At 49.3% G+C, this 14409-nt stretch overlaps 1 protein-coding gene across 4 annotated transcripts in view; it reads right to left on the minus strand.

Moving 5' to 3' along the window:
* Positions 1 to 14409, minus strand: part of KIF16B (kinesin family member 16B) — a 300304-nt gene that overhangs the window by 274784 nt on the left and 11111 nt on the right. The window contains exon 1 of one of the 4 annotated variants that reach the window (XM_042230295.2): positions 7237 to 7667. The exons of the other annotated variants lie outside the window; for them this stretch is intronic. Coding sequence (XP_042086229.1) covers positions 7237 to 7244 — 8 coding nt within the window. The 5' untranslated portion in view covers positions 7245 to 7667. Of the gene's footprint in view, positions 1 to 7236; positions 7668 to 14409 lie in introns of those variants that run through there. 4 annotated transcript variants of the gene reach the window in all.

The raw sequence follows: 14409 nt of genomic DNA on the forward strand, positions 1-14409 counted from the left end.
CAGACAGCACCCAAGCGGCCAGGGAGCCCATGCTCCACAAAGGATGCTCTGCACATCAAGGCACAGGGTCTACCACCCCGAATCCTCTTAAACTGGAAGGTGCTGTTGAGTGGCAGCTTCAACCACCCGAAAGCCCCAGCAGAGAGTGAGGAGCCAGGGCTGCAGGCCTTCAGGCAGGCCTCAAACCTGCTTAAACCTGCTTTCAGGCTGAGCACCACAGAACTGATGACTTCAAACTGTGGTGCTAGAGAAGACGCTTGACAGTCCCCTGGACTGAAAGGAGATCAAACCAGTCCATCCTAAAGGAAATCAGTCCTGAATATTCACTGGAAGTACTGATGCTGATGCTGAAACTCCCATACTTTGGCCACCTGATTCGAAGAACTGACTCACTGGAAAAGACCCTGATGCTGGGAAAGATTGAAGGTGGGAGGAGAAGGGGACGACAGATGAGATGGTTGAATGGCATCACGGACTCAATGGACATGAGTTTGAGTAAACTCCAGGAGATGGTAAAGGACAGGGAAGCCTGGGGTGCTGCAGTCCATGGGGCTGCAAAGTCGGACACGACGGAGCAACTGAACCACCACCTGCTTTCAGCTTTCCATTGAAGGACGGACAGCCTAACCATCAGAAGTGTCTCAATATCCAACAGGCTGCCCTGAGACATGCAGAATCATCAGAGAAGGTTTAGCTGGAGATCTAGACAAGAGATTCTTATCCAGGATGCCGGATGGAGAGATCCAGATATTCCTTCAGTCAACAAATATTCCTGAGACTTTCAAATGCCAAACAGCACTCTCAGCACAAGGATAAAGCGGTAAACAACACAGAGTACTGTCTGAAGTCTTCACTTTAGGGAGGGGGTTAGAAAAAAATAAATACCATTGTAGATACAGGTAATTGCTGGAAAGAAATGAAAGGGTGTCCTGGAACTAGTGGCAGAGGCAGGGGGAGGCAAGCAGTCAGACAGGACCTCTCCAAGGGGTGGCATGGGAGCGAGGGCTGAATTGCAGGTAGACAGCTGTGAGGGCGGGCAGGCCGTGTAAAAGGAACAGCAGGTGCAGAGACCCTGGGACAGGACCCAGCCAGAGGTCTGGGGAAGAGAGGGAAGGTTGGTGGGACTACAGTAGGGGAGGCAGGGAGCAGGACAGGCCAAAAAGGAGGCAGGGGCCAGATAACACCAGGACCTGACGTGGGATAGGAAGCCTCAGACACAGGAAGAGGAAGAGAGCCCAAGGAGACCAGTGAGGAGGCCAATACAAGCCACACAGAGACCCTGGACCAGGGGCGAAGTCAAAGACGTGTGCAAAAGGCAACACGGCCAAACCCGGGTTCATAAGCCCCGCCGAGCAACAGAATCATCTCAAGAGCTCAACCCCGGCTTCCCAGGTGAGAGTCTCCAGGATGGAGAGACCAGATGTGGGTATTTAACCTCCTGGGAGACACTGAGGACCAAGCTGGTTTGGGAGCCGCTGCCCTCATTGCCCAGTGATGCCCTCCTCAACCCAGAAAAACTGGAATCCTAAAGTGTGGGGAAGCCTCACTGCCTTCCAGCTCCTTCTCAGGCGCCCTCTGCTCAGTGATGCCCTCCCTTCCTCTGAATCCCCAATTCCAGGACAAAAACCCAGGGCAGGGTTGTGCCTTCTGCGTATCACTGCTGCTTCTGGCTGGGGCTTCTCTTCTGAAGTCTAGAACGTCACAGAACTGAGGAACACCGTTCACGTGGGGAGAAAGAGCAGGGAGCCAGGAAGCATGCAAACTCTGATGCAGTTTGCAACAAAAAAGCAAGCAGGGAAGGAAAACAGCATGTGCATACACCAAGCAACTATATTCTCAATTCCCCTAAAGAAGGTCACAGCTAGCAGCATTCTAAAAGCACAGGAGCAAGGTCAGTTCACTGCATATGATGGACGCCTTACTCTGGGAGTTACGCTTAATTGTGCCATGGAACCCTGGTTCCAGCTGAGAAAAGCTAGTTGAAAGCTCAAGAATTTCATACGAGACAAAACTCAAGCCTCAAATCTTGAAGGACCAAATTGTGCTCAAGACTGAAGACGACAATGACATTTTCTCAGGGAATTCTGGAGGTGACACAGGGGAAGCACCTGAGATCAAGATGCTGACGGCTGGAGAGCCGAGGGGGAGGCTCGTCACCGTGTGGAGGCGACGAGAGGCGGTTGGCTCAGGAGAGAGGAGCCCAAGCCCACCCCTGGTCTCACCCACAAAGAACCCAAGGCCCCAGAGGTGAAGTGACCGGGTCGAAGTTGCTCCTCCAGAGTCAGCCTTGGGAAAGGTTAGAGGGATTCAGCCACAGAGGACCGTCAAGGACATGACAGGACCCCAACTTGATTTCAGCGACATTCTCCTCAAGGTGGGAGCTCTGCAAACTCGGCACCCATGGGATCCCAGTGGGCAGGTCAGGACGTTTAAAGAGGCCCACAGGAAGATTAGTCTGAACAGGTGCACGTCACCAGCTGTGTCAGGTGCTGGATGGAGGGGCACAAGAAGCCCATCCAGCCTCAGCTCCCACCCACGCCGGTCACCTGAGCTCCCTGCCATTCTAAGCTAGCTCTTCTTCCAAGACAAAGACCCTCACACCGGTCCCGCTGCCTGGAAGGTGCTTTCCTCCTCCATCTCACTTTCCCTTCAAGATGCTTAACAAGCCTCCTCCTCCAGCAGGTTTTCCTAGAACAGACCTAGCCAACATCTTCTGTGTGAAGTCCTACCATCACTCACTACATCTGGGCGGTGACAGCCCACAACACACCACGGAAGCTGCCACTTTCTACCCACTTACGGCTGGGCCACTACACTTCATCCTCCCCACTGGTCTAGATGCTTCCAAAGGCAGAGGTTATGCCCTGCTGTTGATATCTACCCCAACACGACCTGCAGTGTCCTTATATACAGCAAGCACTTGGAGGAATGGATGAACTAGAGAATGAGTAAGCAAATGAAATAAATGAAACAGCTGAGATGAAAGCAAGATACTTTTCTTAAATTCAAGCACTAAAGTGAAGGAAATGCTTTCGAGTCTATGACATGTTTTCGATTTTTCAACGCAGGTAAGTACACCCCCATAAACACCAGTTCAGCTGGCAGATGTCAACTCCAAAGCAGACACGAAGCTTACCCTTGCTGCAGACCCACAGCTGTGACTGTGACTCCCAAGAGTGAGCCACAGGGACCTTCTCTCTCTCTTGAGTCACAGGAAAGAGGAAAAGCAAGGATGTACACGTGGCCAAACTTCTTCAGTGTGCCTCTCCAAACACACAACCAACCTATTCCCATTTTTTCTTTTAAAGTGAAAGTTTAAAGGGGGTAGCATAATATAACAATGAGAACATAAGAAGATCTATTAATACTTCTTTTGTTCTCCTGTGTTCAGACATTAAGTTGACGGATGCACAAAGAGATCAGCTTAGTGCTACAGCCCAGTGAAATACCAAGTTCTGTCTGCCCTGTACCCACACCACCACTACAACACTCCTTCCAGATTTACCTCCATTTTAGAAAAATGTTCTCAGTGGCAGCTTTTGAGGGGAAAAAAAAAAAAAAATACAATAGCTGGCCGGTAAAGAGAAGCCTGATTCCTTTTACAACACTGCCAGCTAAGTATACCTGACAGACGGGTGTGCTACGAAATACTAAACTGAAGGGCTATTTCTTCAGGACTTCACTTGGCGTCAGAGTGGAATGAGATGCAACCGTGGTCTCTCGCAGCGTTTCCACCAGGCCCAGCCTCAGGTGTTGTCCAGCCGAGCGGGTTAATGTCAGGAGAGCACCACGCTTCGGTGAGCTGGGCGCAAATTCCGACTCTGAGTAGCTGAGAGATGTCGGCACTTCATTTAACTTTGCTGAGCCTTTGTTTCCTCGCCTATAAAAGTACTGAGCTTCCTTCATGTATAATTTTTCGCTGAAAGATGGGACAGGGGAAAGCAGACCACACAAGGCCCCACACCAGCAGAAAACCAAAGTGCCCTTTCATTGACACCACAAATCCGAGACCCAAACATTTCTTCAACAAATACTCACGGTGCTTTGCTTGCCCTCTGGGGACTGATATTCATTTTAACAAAACCTTTCCAATCTTTTCCCAAAGTAAGTGGAAATGGAGGGAATCAAAAAAACAAATTTTGCCAAATTTTCTAGCCAGATCTCATAAAATGAGCAACCACTATAGAGCTGATCTTCATAAATTTTGTTTATATAATACTTATCATTTGAAGCACGTAATGCTTATCATTTGGTGAACAACAAATCCAGAGGCCATAGTTCATAAAAAAAGATAAGAATATGAGAAACAGGGACTTCCCTGTGATCCAGTGGCTAAGAATCGAAGATCCCAATGCAGGGGGTCCAGGCTCAATCCCTGGTCAGGGAACTAGACCCCATTTGCTGCAACCAAGAGTTCCCACGCTGCCATGAAGGTTCAAGATGCCACCTGCTGCAACTATGACCCAGTGCAGCCGAATAAATAATTTTAAAAAACTACTTAAAATTAAAAAAAGAACATCAGAAACACCAAAATTCACTTAAATATCTATGATCAGGTCTGGTTATTCCTGACTGAGCGCACAGGCCGCACCACCTGAAGATACGCCATCCTTCCGGCACCGTGCCCAGCAGCCCCACTCCCGTCCCCAGGGCAAGCGTGCAGTGCACACTCTTACACACAAGTAATGGGCGCAACAGTCGCCAGAGGCAGGAGGAGGTCAGTGGACAAACACACCGGTCTCCCCTTCACGGGGCTCTCCAGGGATGCAGACATATGATCGAAGCTCTTGCCCGCGATCACCCCGCGAGGATGAGAGCAAACAGGCTGTAGAAGGCAAGCCAGCATACAGACGGGTGAGAGTCCAGACCAAGGAGAGACTCGGCTGCGGTCAGCACGCGAAACAAAGTCAGCCCAGAAAGGAGGCACAATCGTGAGGGAGAGTGACACTGAAGGGGTAGGGCACCAGAGGGTCTCAGCTGGGAAACACGAGGGCGCCAGCAGGAGAGCATGGAGACCTCACTCGAGGCATCCGGTCCCCAGAGCAAAGTGCCATCAATCCCTTCCCAGCAGGGCTCCTGCCCCGGGAGCCCCCTGCACCCCACCTGCACCCCACACTCATTAAATCCAACTCTCTGGGGTGGGAAGTCTCAGTCCAGGAGGAGGCCAGTGTCTCAAGCTCCTGGCTCCTCTAGTCTCCCCACTCAGCGTCCCAGGGGCAAGGCAGGGCTCACCCATACTCACGCCACCACCAAAGCCCTAAGAGGAGAACAAACCATGACCCGGACCTGGGAGAAACGAGGTGAGGGAGATGGAGAAGGAGCAAGCCCCCAAATACCTGGGCTAAGGAGAGAACGCCGCCCCGCCCCACGGAGGCAGGCAGCATGCTCAGAGCCATAGCTGAGGCTCCGATCCAAACAGCCAGGCTGAGGTTCCACATCTATGACCGACCAACGCTCTGGGGACCACTAGGCCTGTCCACCCATCCCCAAGCCTGCCTCCGAGGGGGCACCACTTTCAGAGGGCAGACCCCAGGCCCTAGGCAAAGGACCAAGCCTCGAGGGCACCCAGAGCCCACAGATGCTCCCTACAGACCCGCGTCTCCCAGGAGCTCCCGCCCCCATGTGCCCTCTCTCCTGATCTTCGCGGCCACCAGGAAGCACCGGCATCTCTAAGCGCTCGGTGAGATTCAGGGATGCTTGTGGCTCGACCGTGGGACTGGCAAACGTGGACAACACTGACACGCAAGCGAGTAGGAAGGGAAAGGTGCAAAGTGTATGAGTTCTAAATAAAATAAAGAAAGGAGGAAAAATTTTAAACCTCCATTCTACACCAAAGGTTTTACAATGGCACCCGGCTAAGGACTGACCTATGCTGTGTTCTAAAACACCTACGCGGGGAGGTATAAATTAGGAGTTTGGGATTAACAGACACACTACTACACATAAAACAGATAAGCAAGGACCTACTGCGTAGTGCAGGTAACTATATCCAGTATCTTGTAATAGCCTATAATGGAAAAGAACTTGAAAAAGAGAATAACTGAATTGCTGTGCTGTACACCTGAAATTAACACAACACGGTAAATCAACTATACTTCACTAAAATTATAAAAATTATACACATAAATAGATAAAATACCTTTAATTTGGAGTGTGTGTGTTTTTTTTTTTATCCATGGCATTGATGTGGGAGGCAATCCTGGCAAACGCCAGTAGGAGGCAAGGGAAACGAGATGGGGAAAGGACAGAGGTGTATTAAAGGCGTATTATCAAGCCAGTTACACTGGGGACGATGGAGCTTAGTCTCACCTGGGGACTCTGGAAGTAGTGTGACATACAGACTTCAAAGTTACCCCATCGGAGGGTGAGGGAGTGGGGGAATTTATACTCGTGGATCACTGGTTGAGGGCTGGTTCCAGGGTGTTAATTACCCAGTGTTTCCAGCCTGTTTCACTTTGGTGCCCAAGACAGTCGTCAGGCAGGAAATGCAGGTGTCGGCAGCTGGCGTGTCAGCACATGTTAAAAATCAGAAGGTTTTACATACAAACATACATATCTGGGTCTCAGACTTCTCTGGAAGCAGAGGGCCCTCCTGCATCCGCATGGACAGCAGGACCGTCTCCTCGCAGGGTCCTGCCAGCCGGCCCCTCACCTGGCTCCCCAGGCCTGGGGACTGAGCCCCCACACCTGGAAACCCACAGACGTCACAGAAGGGGCTGTACCTCTAACAGTAAAACCCTTAAGATGACCAACTGCCAGCAGAGTTAACGGATCTGACCATGCCTTTTCAAACTTCCTGTACCTTCTGCGGGATTTCATGACCTCCTCCCACCCACGGGGCTGGGACAGGGCGACAGAGTCCTGGAAAAGCTGGCAGAGGCCCCGAAACTCATCAAGCTGACTTTGAACGATACATGATTTCACCCAGCCAGAGGCAAATAAGGTTTGGTTTGTTCAGGAATTAAGGGTTTACTAAGAAACCACCAGGAAGTGGCTTTCTCTCATTTCCTTTTGTCTTGTCAGAGTGGGCTGCACCCTCCCTGGTCATTCTTTCGGACTCCTGGATAGCATCTTCACCCCCGAGTGTCCTCGAGATACCTCAAGAAGAAGAACCCGCCCTTCCCTGAGCTGTAACACTGGTGCAGCATTCACAGGCTCCTAATTCAAGAAGCCACCCCAGATTCCTTGAAACCAAATACCCTGCCACAATTTACACATAGAAATCAGAGCACTCACCTCGTCATCAAGCCTGAAGGGCCTGAGGTCAGAAAGTCCTCTGATACCCCCGTGCTTTCTGCAGTAAAACAGAGACAGAGCAAAACAGGACGGGCCTCTTTTCTGGGCTCTGCCAAGCACAGAGTCCCGGCACAATACAGCAGGCCCCTTCTACGGCCACACAGGGGGAAGGAGGTCTCAGGTTGCACCTGGCCCGGGCGTACACCTCTAGTCTGGACGTCATCTCAAAGGTGGAGGTGAGCAGGTGGGGAGACAGCCCTCCTGCAAGGGCTCTCACTGATAATACGGTGACATCGGGTGAGCAGGTGACTTCTGCTGCACTCGAGTCCTCAGCTTGCAAGTGTCGCCCTCCGGTTCTCTGATGATTAATCAAGCTTTTCCATGTGGCCTCCACTCTGCTGCACCATCCACGCTGCTTCTCAGCCCCTCACGTTTCATGGCTCTGCTGTTGGCCTTTTTAAAGCTTGGCAAATCCTGCTCAGCATCTGAAATAGGAGGCTCTCCAACAGGAGTGCTGAGACCTGGCCCCAGGCTTCCCTGAGTCACACGGAAAAGAGACTTGAGAGCAGCTGTCTGCCTCTGAGATTAAGCAGGTGGATAAAATCACACCACACTGAAGCCACACAGAGAAAGCAAACTGCCGCTCTCTTCCTAGCGAATGCGGCATTAACAGAGCCCTGAGGAACTGCTCTCAGCTGCTCTCGCGCAGCCTCTGGGCCTCCAGGTGCTGCCCCCTCCACCCGCCACACGCCGGTGCCTGCTGCAGGCCTGCCTGAGCCGCCCCTCCCTCCAAGGGCCTTCCCCAGCACCCCAAGTCTCAGCGAGGCCCTGACCCCCATCACAGGCTCCCAGCACCAGGGACCCCGTCCCACAGCCGCAGGGCCTGTTCGGGGCTGGAGCCTCACCGGACTCCCAACATGCAGCCCAGCGGCTTCTCAGAGTCTGGGGTGGGGGGCGGCGAACTGTGAGAGGTCCAAACCCTTTTTATAAAGACACCGGGACACCACGTGCCTTTTCACTCTCACTCATGGCTGCTCAGTGAAGTTTTCCAGAGGCTACAAGACGTGCGATGACAACGTGCTCGGATACTCTTCTAAAAATGTCTGCGCTGGGGTTCCCCTGGTAGGCCAGGGGTTCAGACTCCACACTTCCAGTGCAGGGGACTCGGGTTCGATCCCTAGGCACGGAACTAAGATCCCACATGCCACTCACCACAGTCAAAAAATTTTAAAAACAATAAACACTTTTTTAAATATAGAAAAATACAAGTATTATGTCTTTTACCTCCAATGTGGTAAAGATACTGATATAACCCACAAAACAAAAGCTCTTTGGGTTCAACAGTAATTTTTAAACCATCTCCAAAACTTTTTGAGAACTGCTGGTCTAATACAAGACTTGGCATACACCTGGCAGAGTTTGATCAATCTATCAATCAATCAATGATGGGGAAATGAAACCTCTTTCTAGAAATACAGTGATATCTGGTTTATAGTCTGGTACAGACAAAAGATGGAGAAAAGAGGTGCCCAAGGGTCAGGGTTTTTTGCTTTTTTTTAAGTTGACTCTTTCTTAAAAAGGGAAAGAACCAGATTCCCCAGATAGTTGGCAAGGCAGGCAGGTGGGTGGGTGAGAGAGAAGATGAATGAGTGGGTAGATGGGAGTGAATGGTAATGAGGACCGATGGATGGGTGGGTGGAGTGGTGGGGGGGGGGGGGGGGGGGGGGGTGATGGGGGGTGGGGTGATGGGGGGGGGGGTGATGGGGTGGGGTGATGGGTGGATGGATGAGTGAATGGATGGGTGGGTGGGTGGGTGGAGTGATGGGGTGGGGTGGGGTGGGTGGGTGGGTGGGGTGATGGGTAGGTGGATGGGTGGGTGGGTGGGGGTGATGGGTAGGTGGATGGGTGGGGTGGGGTGGGGTGATGGGGTGAGGGGGTGGGGTGGAGTGGGTGAATGTGTAAGTGGAGTGATGGGTGGGTGAATGGGTGGGTGGAGTGATGGGTGGGTGGGTGGGTGGAGTGATGGGTGGGTGGGTGGAGTGATGGGTGGGTGGCTGGGGTGGTGTGATGGGTGGGTAGGGTGATGGGGTGGGGTGATGGGTGGATGGATGAGTGAGTGGATGGGTAGGTGGATGGGTGGGTGGGTGGAGTGATGGGTGGGGGGTGGGGGGGGGTGCATGTGTAAGTGGAGTGATGGGCGGGTGAATGGGCGGGTGGATGGACGGGTGGGGCGGACGGGTGGGCGGGCGGGTGGACAGGCGGGCGGGTGGGCAGGGTGGTGGTGGCAGGTGGCTGGGACGGTAGGGCTGCTCCAATCCCAAGGCACTAGTTCCCACCCCTCTGTGTTCAGTCACCTCTGATGCCCCCCCAGGGCTGCCTGTCAGTCTTACTCCTTGGCTTTCTAACATGCGTTAGAAAAGTGTTACATCCATTTGTAAAACAGTTCCCATTACGTACAGAATCAGCTTTAAGATATACCATTTCAGGACAACGAAAAGGAAGAAAGGACAATAAAGTCCAGACGGCAGGACCCCCGGAATCTGAACCTCCCGGCCCTGTCCCCACGCTCAGCAGCCATCTGAAGTTCTGGACACGTCACAACACTGCAGCTCCCCAGCCACACTCCCCAGCTTAGGGCCGATGGACCCTTTCTGCTTAAAATGCCATTGCCCACCTTGTCTGTGCAGCCAACTCGTTTACAGAGTCCTCAGTGATGGAGTCTTCCGGCTGTCCTTCCCAGCCCCGAAAAGGTGCTCCACTCAACACCTCTGCAGCCCCTCACCCCCATGCCCTGAGTACCCACCATCACCCACAGAACTGGGGACATCCTCTTTGTGTCTACAGCTCCCACTAGATCATAAGCTACTGGAGGGCAGGGATCGTGAAGAAAAAGCCCAATAAAAGCTCAATGGCTGGACAGATGCCAAGGTCACCAGAAAAACGCCTGCTCTTCACCACATGAAGCCTATACAGACCACAGAGCTCCATTTCTGTTATAACGTCTACCTGTAGACTTGAGCTCACATTGATTCTCCTTTATCAGAACATATACTGCATTTTATTATCTACACAGTGACCCTAACACTAGGCGACAGGCGGACAAAGTCCACTCATTACTGAGTTATATAAGATTCTGCTCCATCATCACAATATTCATGTGAAATCCCCAAAGGCACAACACGAAATTATAAGTTACCACTGACTTGCCCACTCTGTGCAAGCACTTTACTGCCATGAATTCCTTACACTGTGAAAATAACCATACAGGTAGGTATCACTGTCCTTGTTGTACAGATGAAGGAAGAAGAGACCAGAAGACTAAAGTTATCCTTTAGAAAACCATGCAGGTAGTCACTGGCAATAGCAGGATGCAGCTCTGGGACCATCTGACTTACCTACCTTTCAACACCCATGCCTCTCTTGCACCTTCACTGAACACCATGTGAAAGTCTGGAATTATGAGTCCGTGAAACTTCTGTCCTGCTAATTTAATCCAGCCACAGTACTGAGATGTCCCTCCAAGGAAAAGATCCCACACGAAAAAAGCATTTTCTCTTATGTGAGAGCACTTAATGTCTGCTGAGTGAAGGCAGGAATGAATAAGAAATGGAAAATCAATAACTACAAACATGGGCCAAAGCCTGAAAAAGACGGCAGAGAAAATAAATCAGATTTATCCAAGACTGATTATCAATAGCTGTCTCTCAAAAGTCAAGAGTAGAATAAAATGAAGAGGGAGAAAGATGGTAAAAGCAGAAACCACCACAAAATCCTCTGACTCTTTATAATCAAGAGAGAGAGGAATTCCAGCCAAGATCAAATTAGAGATAATCAAATCCATTCCAGAGCACTTAGGTTCCAGGAAAGAAAAGAATAAATTCCTTCCACTGGTCCTTTAATTCATTTATTAGTCATCAAAAAGAACAGAAAATCTGAAAGCTGTTAGGAGGAAGCACAGGTTAAGTTACCACTAGAAATAAGGTTCTCTTGGGGAAAAGCCCCATTGAGGATTAAAGGTCCCCAACTGTCCTTTTCATTGACACGTGGAACAACCAATCCAACCAAGGGGTCAGCAGCTCAAATAATCAAGGATGCCAGCTCAAATAATCAAGGATGCCAGGAGGCAAAATTCCTCAGTCCTTTGAGTGGGCAGAGGTACTGGGGGCCTGGGAGGAGGGTACCTGTTCTCACCCTTAATATAGTGCATCAATATAGTCAAAGTTGGCCCTAAGAACAAGAAAAGCTAAAAAAGTAGATATTTTACACGACAACTAAATGTCTTGTGTGATCTTAGACCAGAGAAAAAGATACCATGGAGGCAACTTGGGAAACCTGGATGAATCAGACCACTGAATAATACTGCGTCAAGTTCCTCGCCTGGTTTTTAATTATACTACAGGTGTACAAGGTGAAAGATACATGGGAACGCTGCCCCATTTTTGTAACTTTTGCACATATTTCAAAATGAAAAATTTTTTAATATTTTTCAAACCAGAAGAAAAACATCTCAACTGGATCCCCACACATGAGCGCCAGCCCAGGACTACGGACATTTTCTCACAGTTGCCCTTCCATCTGACCTAGCAGAGATAACTCCTATAAAAACACTAACTTTACAAAAAGAGAGCGAACAGACCAAAACCTAATATTTTAAAAGCTTTATCTCTGCAACGTGCTTCACTTCTCAGCTAGCCTCCATCAGCCTGAATGGTTCTTCTTGAAAGCTCCCTGGGAAAGTTCAAGTCCCACTCAGAGGGAACTCACAAAGTGATTTACCTGTGCCCCAAGCTGAGTCACCGTGACGACTTAGACTCTGTTTAATAAACCCTGAAAATAAGGATCTGGAGGTGCAGCCAGGCCAGAGACCCCAAGACCACAAGGCCACAAGGACTTGAGAAAGAAAGCTCCCGGCAGTGGACATCCCACGGTCGGCTCAGGTTCCTAGATCCTTTGGCTGAAAATCCTCATTCTAAGCTTTATTTAGCCTCTTGGGGGTCAAAAGCCCAACCCCCACCCCAGCTTCACAGAGGAAAGAGGACACACGTTCTAATAACATCCTAATTTCGAAGTTCTCTCACATAGAAAAATCAGATTTTACGAAGTTCTGCTCTGAATAATGGATTCACTACACTAGGATTTTCAAACTGCCGATTAAAAATCAGTTCAGTGGATAATAACCATCTTTAAAAAAAAAAAAAAAAGAAAGAAACGGCAGAGAGTAGAAAACACGAGCACACACTGAGCCGATAAATGATTTACTGCAGACTTTAGGTGCATAGTCCCGCACAATCGTCATCAGCCTTCCAAGGCACAGATGTCCTCCATTTTAAATATGACTAATCCTTTTTCACTAACTCAGAGGTAGAAAAATGTTTTAAATGAACAAGAACTTTTATCAGAAAATCTGAAATGTTCCCACAGGCAAAATACTGTTGAAACGGAAGGCAAAAACTTTTCCTGCAAAGTATTTCCTTCAGATACGCATTAATTACAAAAAGGAAAAAATATAACAATACAGCCAACACCACCTTGACCAAGGGACCAAGGTCAACATCACCAGTAAAAAGACACACTGGCATTATGAACCCCCATGATAGGAGACGAAGGGCACTTAAGTGGCATTCTACAAATTCTCCATACGCCAGAACCGAATAACTTCACTTTAGTCATGACAAAATGTCAGAGAAACTCACACTGAGGGACATTAAGAACAAAGCTAGTGGAGGTGATAGAATTCCAGCTGAACTATTTCAAATCCTAAAAGATGATGCTGTTTAAGTGCTGCACTCAATATGCCAGCAAATTTGGAAAACTCGGCAATGGCCACAGGACTAGAAAAGGTTAGTTAACATTCCAATCCCAAAGAAGGGCAATGCCAAAGAATGATCAAACTACCTCACAATTGCACTCATTTCACATACTAGCAAGATAATGCTCAAAATCCTTCAAGCTGGGCTTCAACACTCCATGAACTGAGAACTTCCATATATACAAGTTGGATTTAGAAAAGACAGAAGAACCAGAGATCGAACATTGGTTGGATCATAGAAAAAAACAAGGGAATTCCAGAAAACATCTACTTCTGCTTGATTACACTGAAGCCTTTGACTGTGGATCACAACAAACTATAGAAAATTCTTAAAGAAATGGGAATACCAGACCACCATACTTGCCTCCTGAGAAACCTGTATGCAGGTCAAGAAGCAACAGTCAGAACCGGACATGGAACAGTGCACTGGTTCAAAACTGAGAAAGGAGTACATCAAGGCTGTATGTTGTCACCCCACTTATTTAACTCACATGCAGAGTACATCATGAGAAATACCAGGCTAGATGAAGCACAAACTGGAATCAAGACTGCCAGGAGAAAAGTCAATAATTTCAGATATGCAGATGACACCATCCTAATGGCAGAAATCGAAGAAGAACGAGAAAGCCTCTTGATGAAGGTGAAAAAGCTGGCTTAAAACTCAACATTCAGAAAATGAAGATCATGGCATCCAGTCCCATCACTTCCTGGCATAGAGATGGGGGAAAAGTGGAAGCAGTGACAGACTTCATTTTCTTGGGCTCCAAAATCACTGAGGACAGTGCCGGCAGCCATGAAATTAAAAGACGCTTGCTTCTTGGAAGAAAAGTTGCGACAAACCTGGACAGCGTATTAAAAAGCAAAGACGCCACTTTGCCGACAAAGGTCCGTTTAGTCAATGCTATGGTTTTTCCAGTAGTCATGTACGGATATAGATGGTTGGACCATAAGGAAGGCTGATCTCCTAGGAGATCAAACCAGTCAATCCTAAAGGAAATCAACCCTGAATAGTCATTGGAAGGACTGATGCTGAAACTCCAATACTTTAGCCACCTGATGCGAAGAACTGACTCACTGGAAAAGACCCTGATTCTGGGAAAGACTGAGGACAGGAGCAGAAGCGGGTGACAGAGGATGAGATGGTTGGATGGCATCACTGACTCAATGCGCATGAGTTTGGGCAAGCTCCAAGACAGTGAAGAACAGGGGAGCCTGGCATGCTACAGCCCATGGGGTCACAAAAAGTCGGACACGACTGAGCAAGTGAACAGCAGCAGCTGCTAGGTAACTCACTGGCGCTCTCTGGAGTCTCAGGAACTGCCACTGACCAGAGGCGTTTAAGGAGACAAGGCCACTAAACAGCA

Source organism: Ovis aries, chromosome 13 (genome assembly GCF_016772045.2).
Source record: "Ovis aries strain OAR_USU_Benz2616 breed Rambouillet chromosome 13, ARS-UI_Ramb_v3.0, whole genome shotgun sequence".
Classification (NCBI taxonomy): domain Eukaryota; kingdom Metazoa; phylum Chordata; class Mammalia; order Artiodactyla; family Bovidae; genus Ovis; species Ovis aries.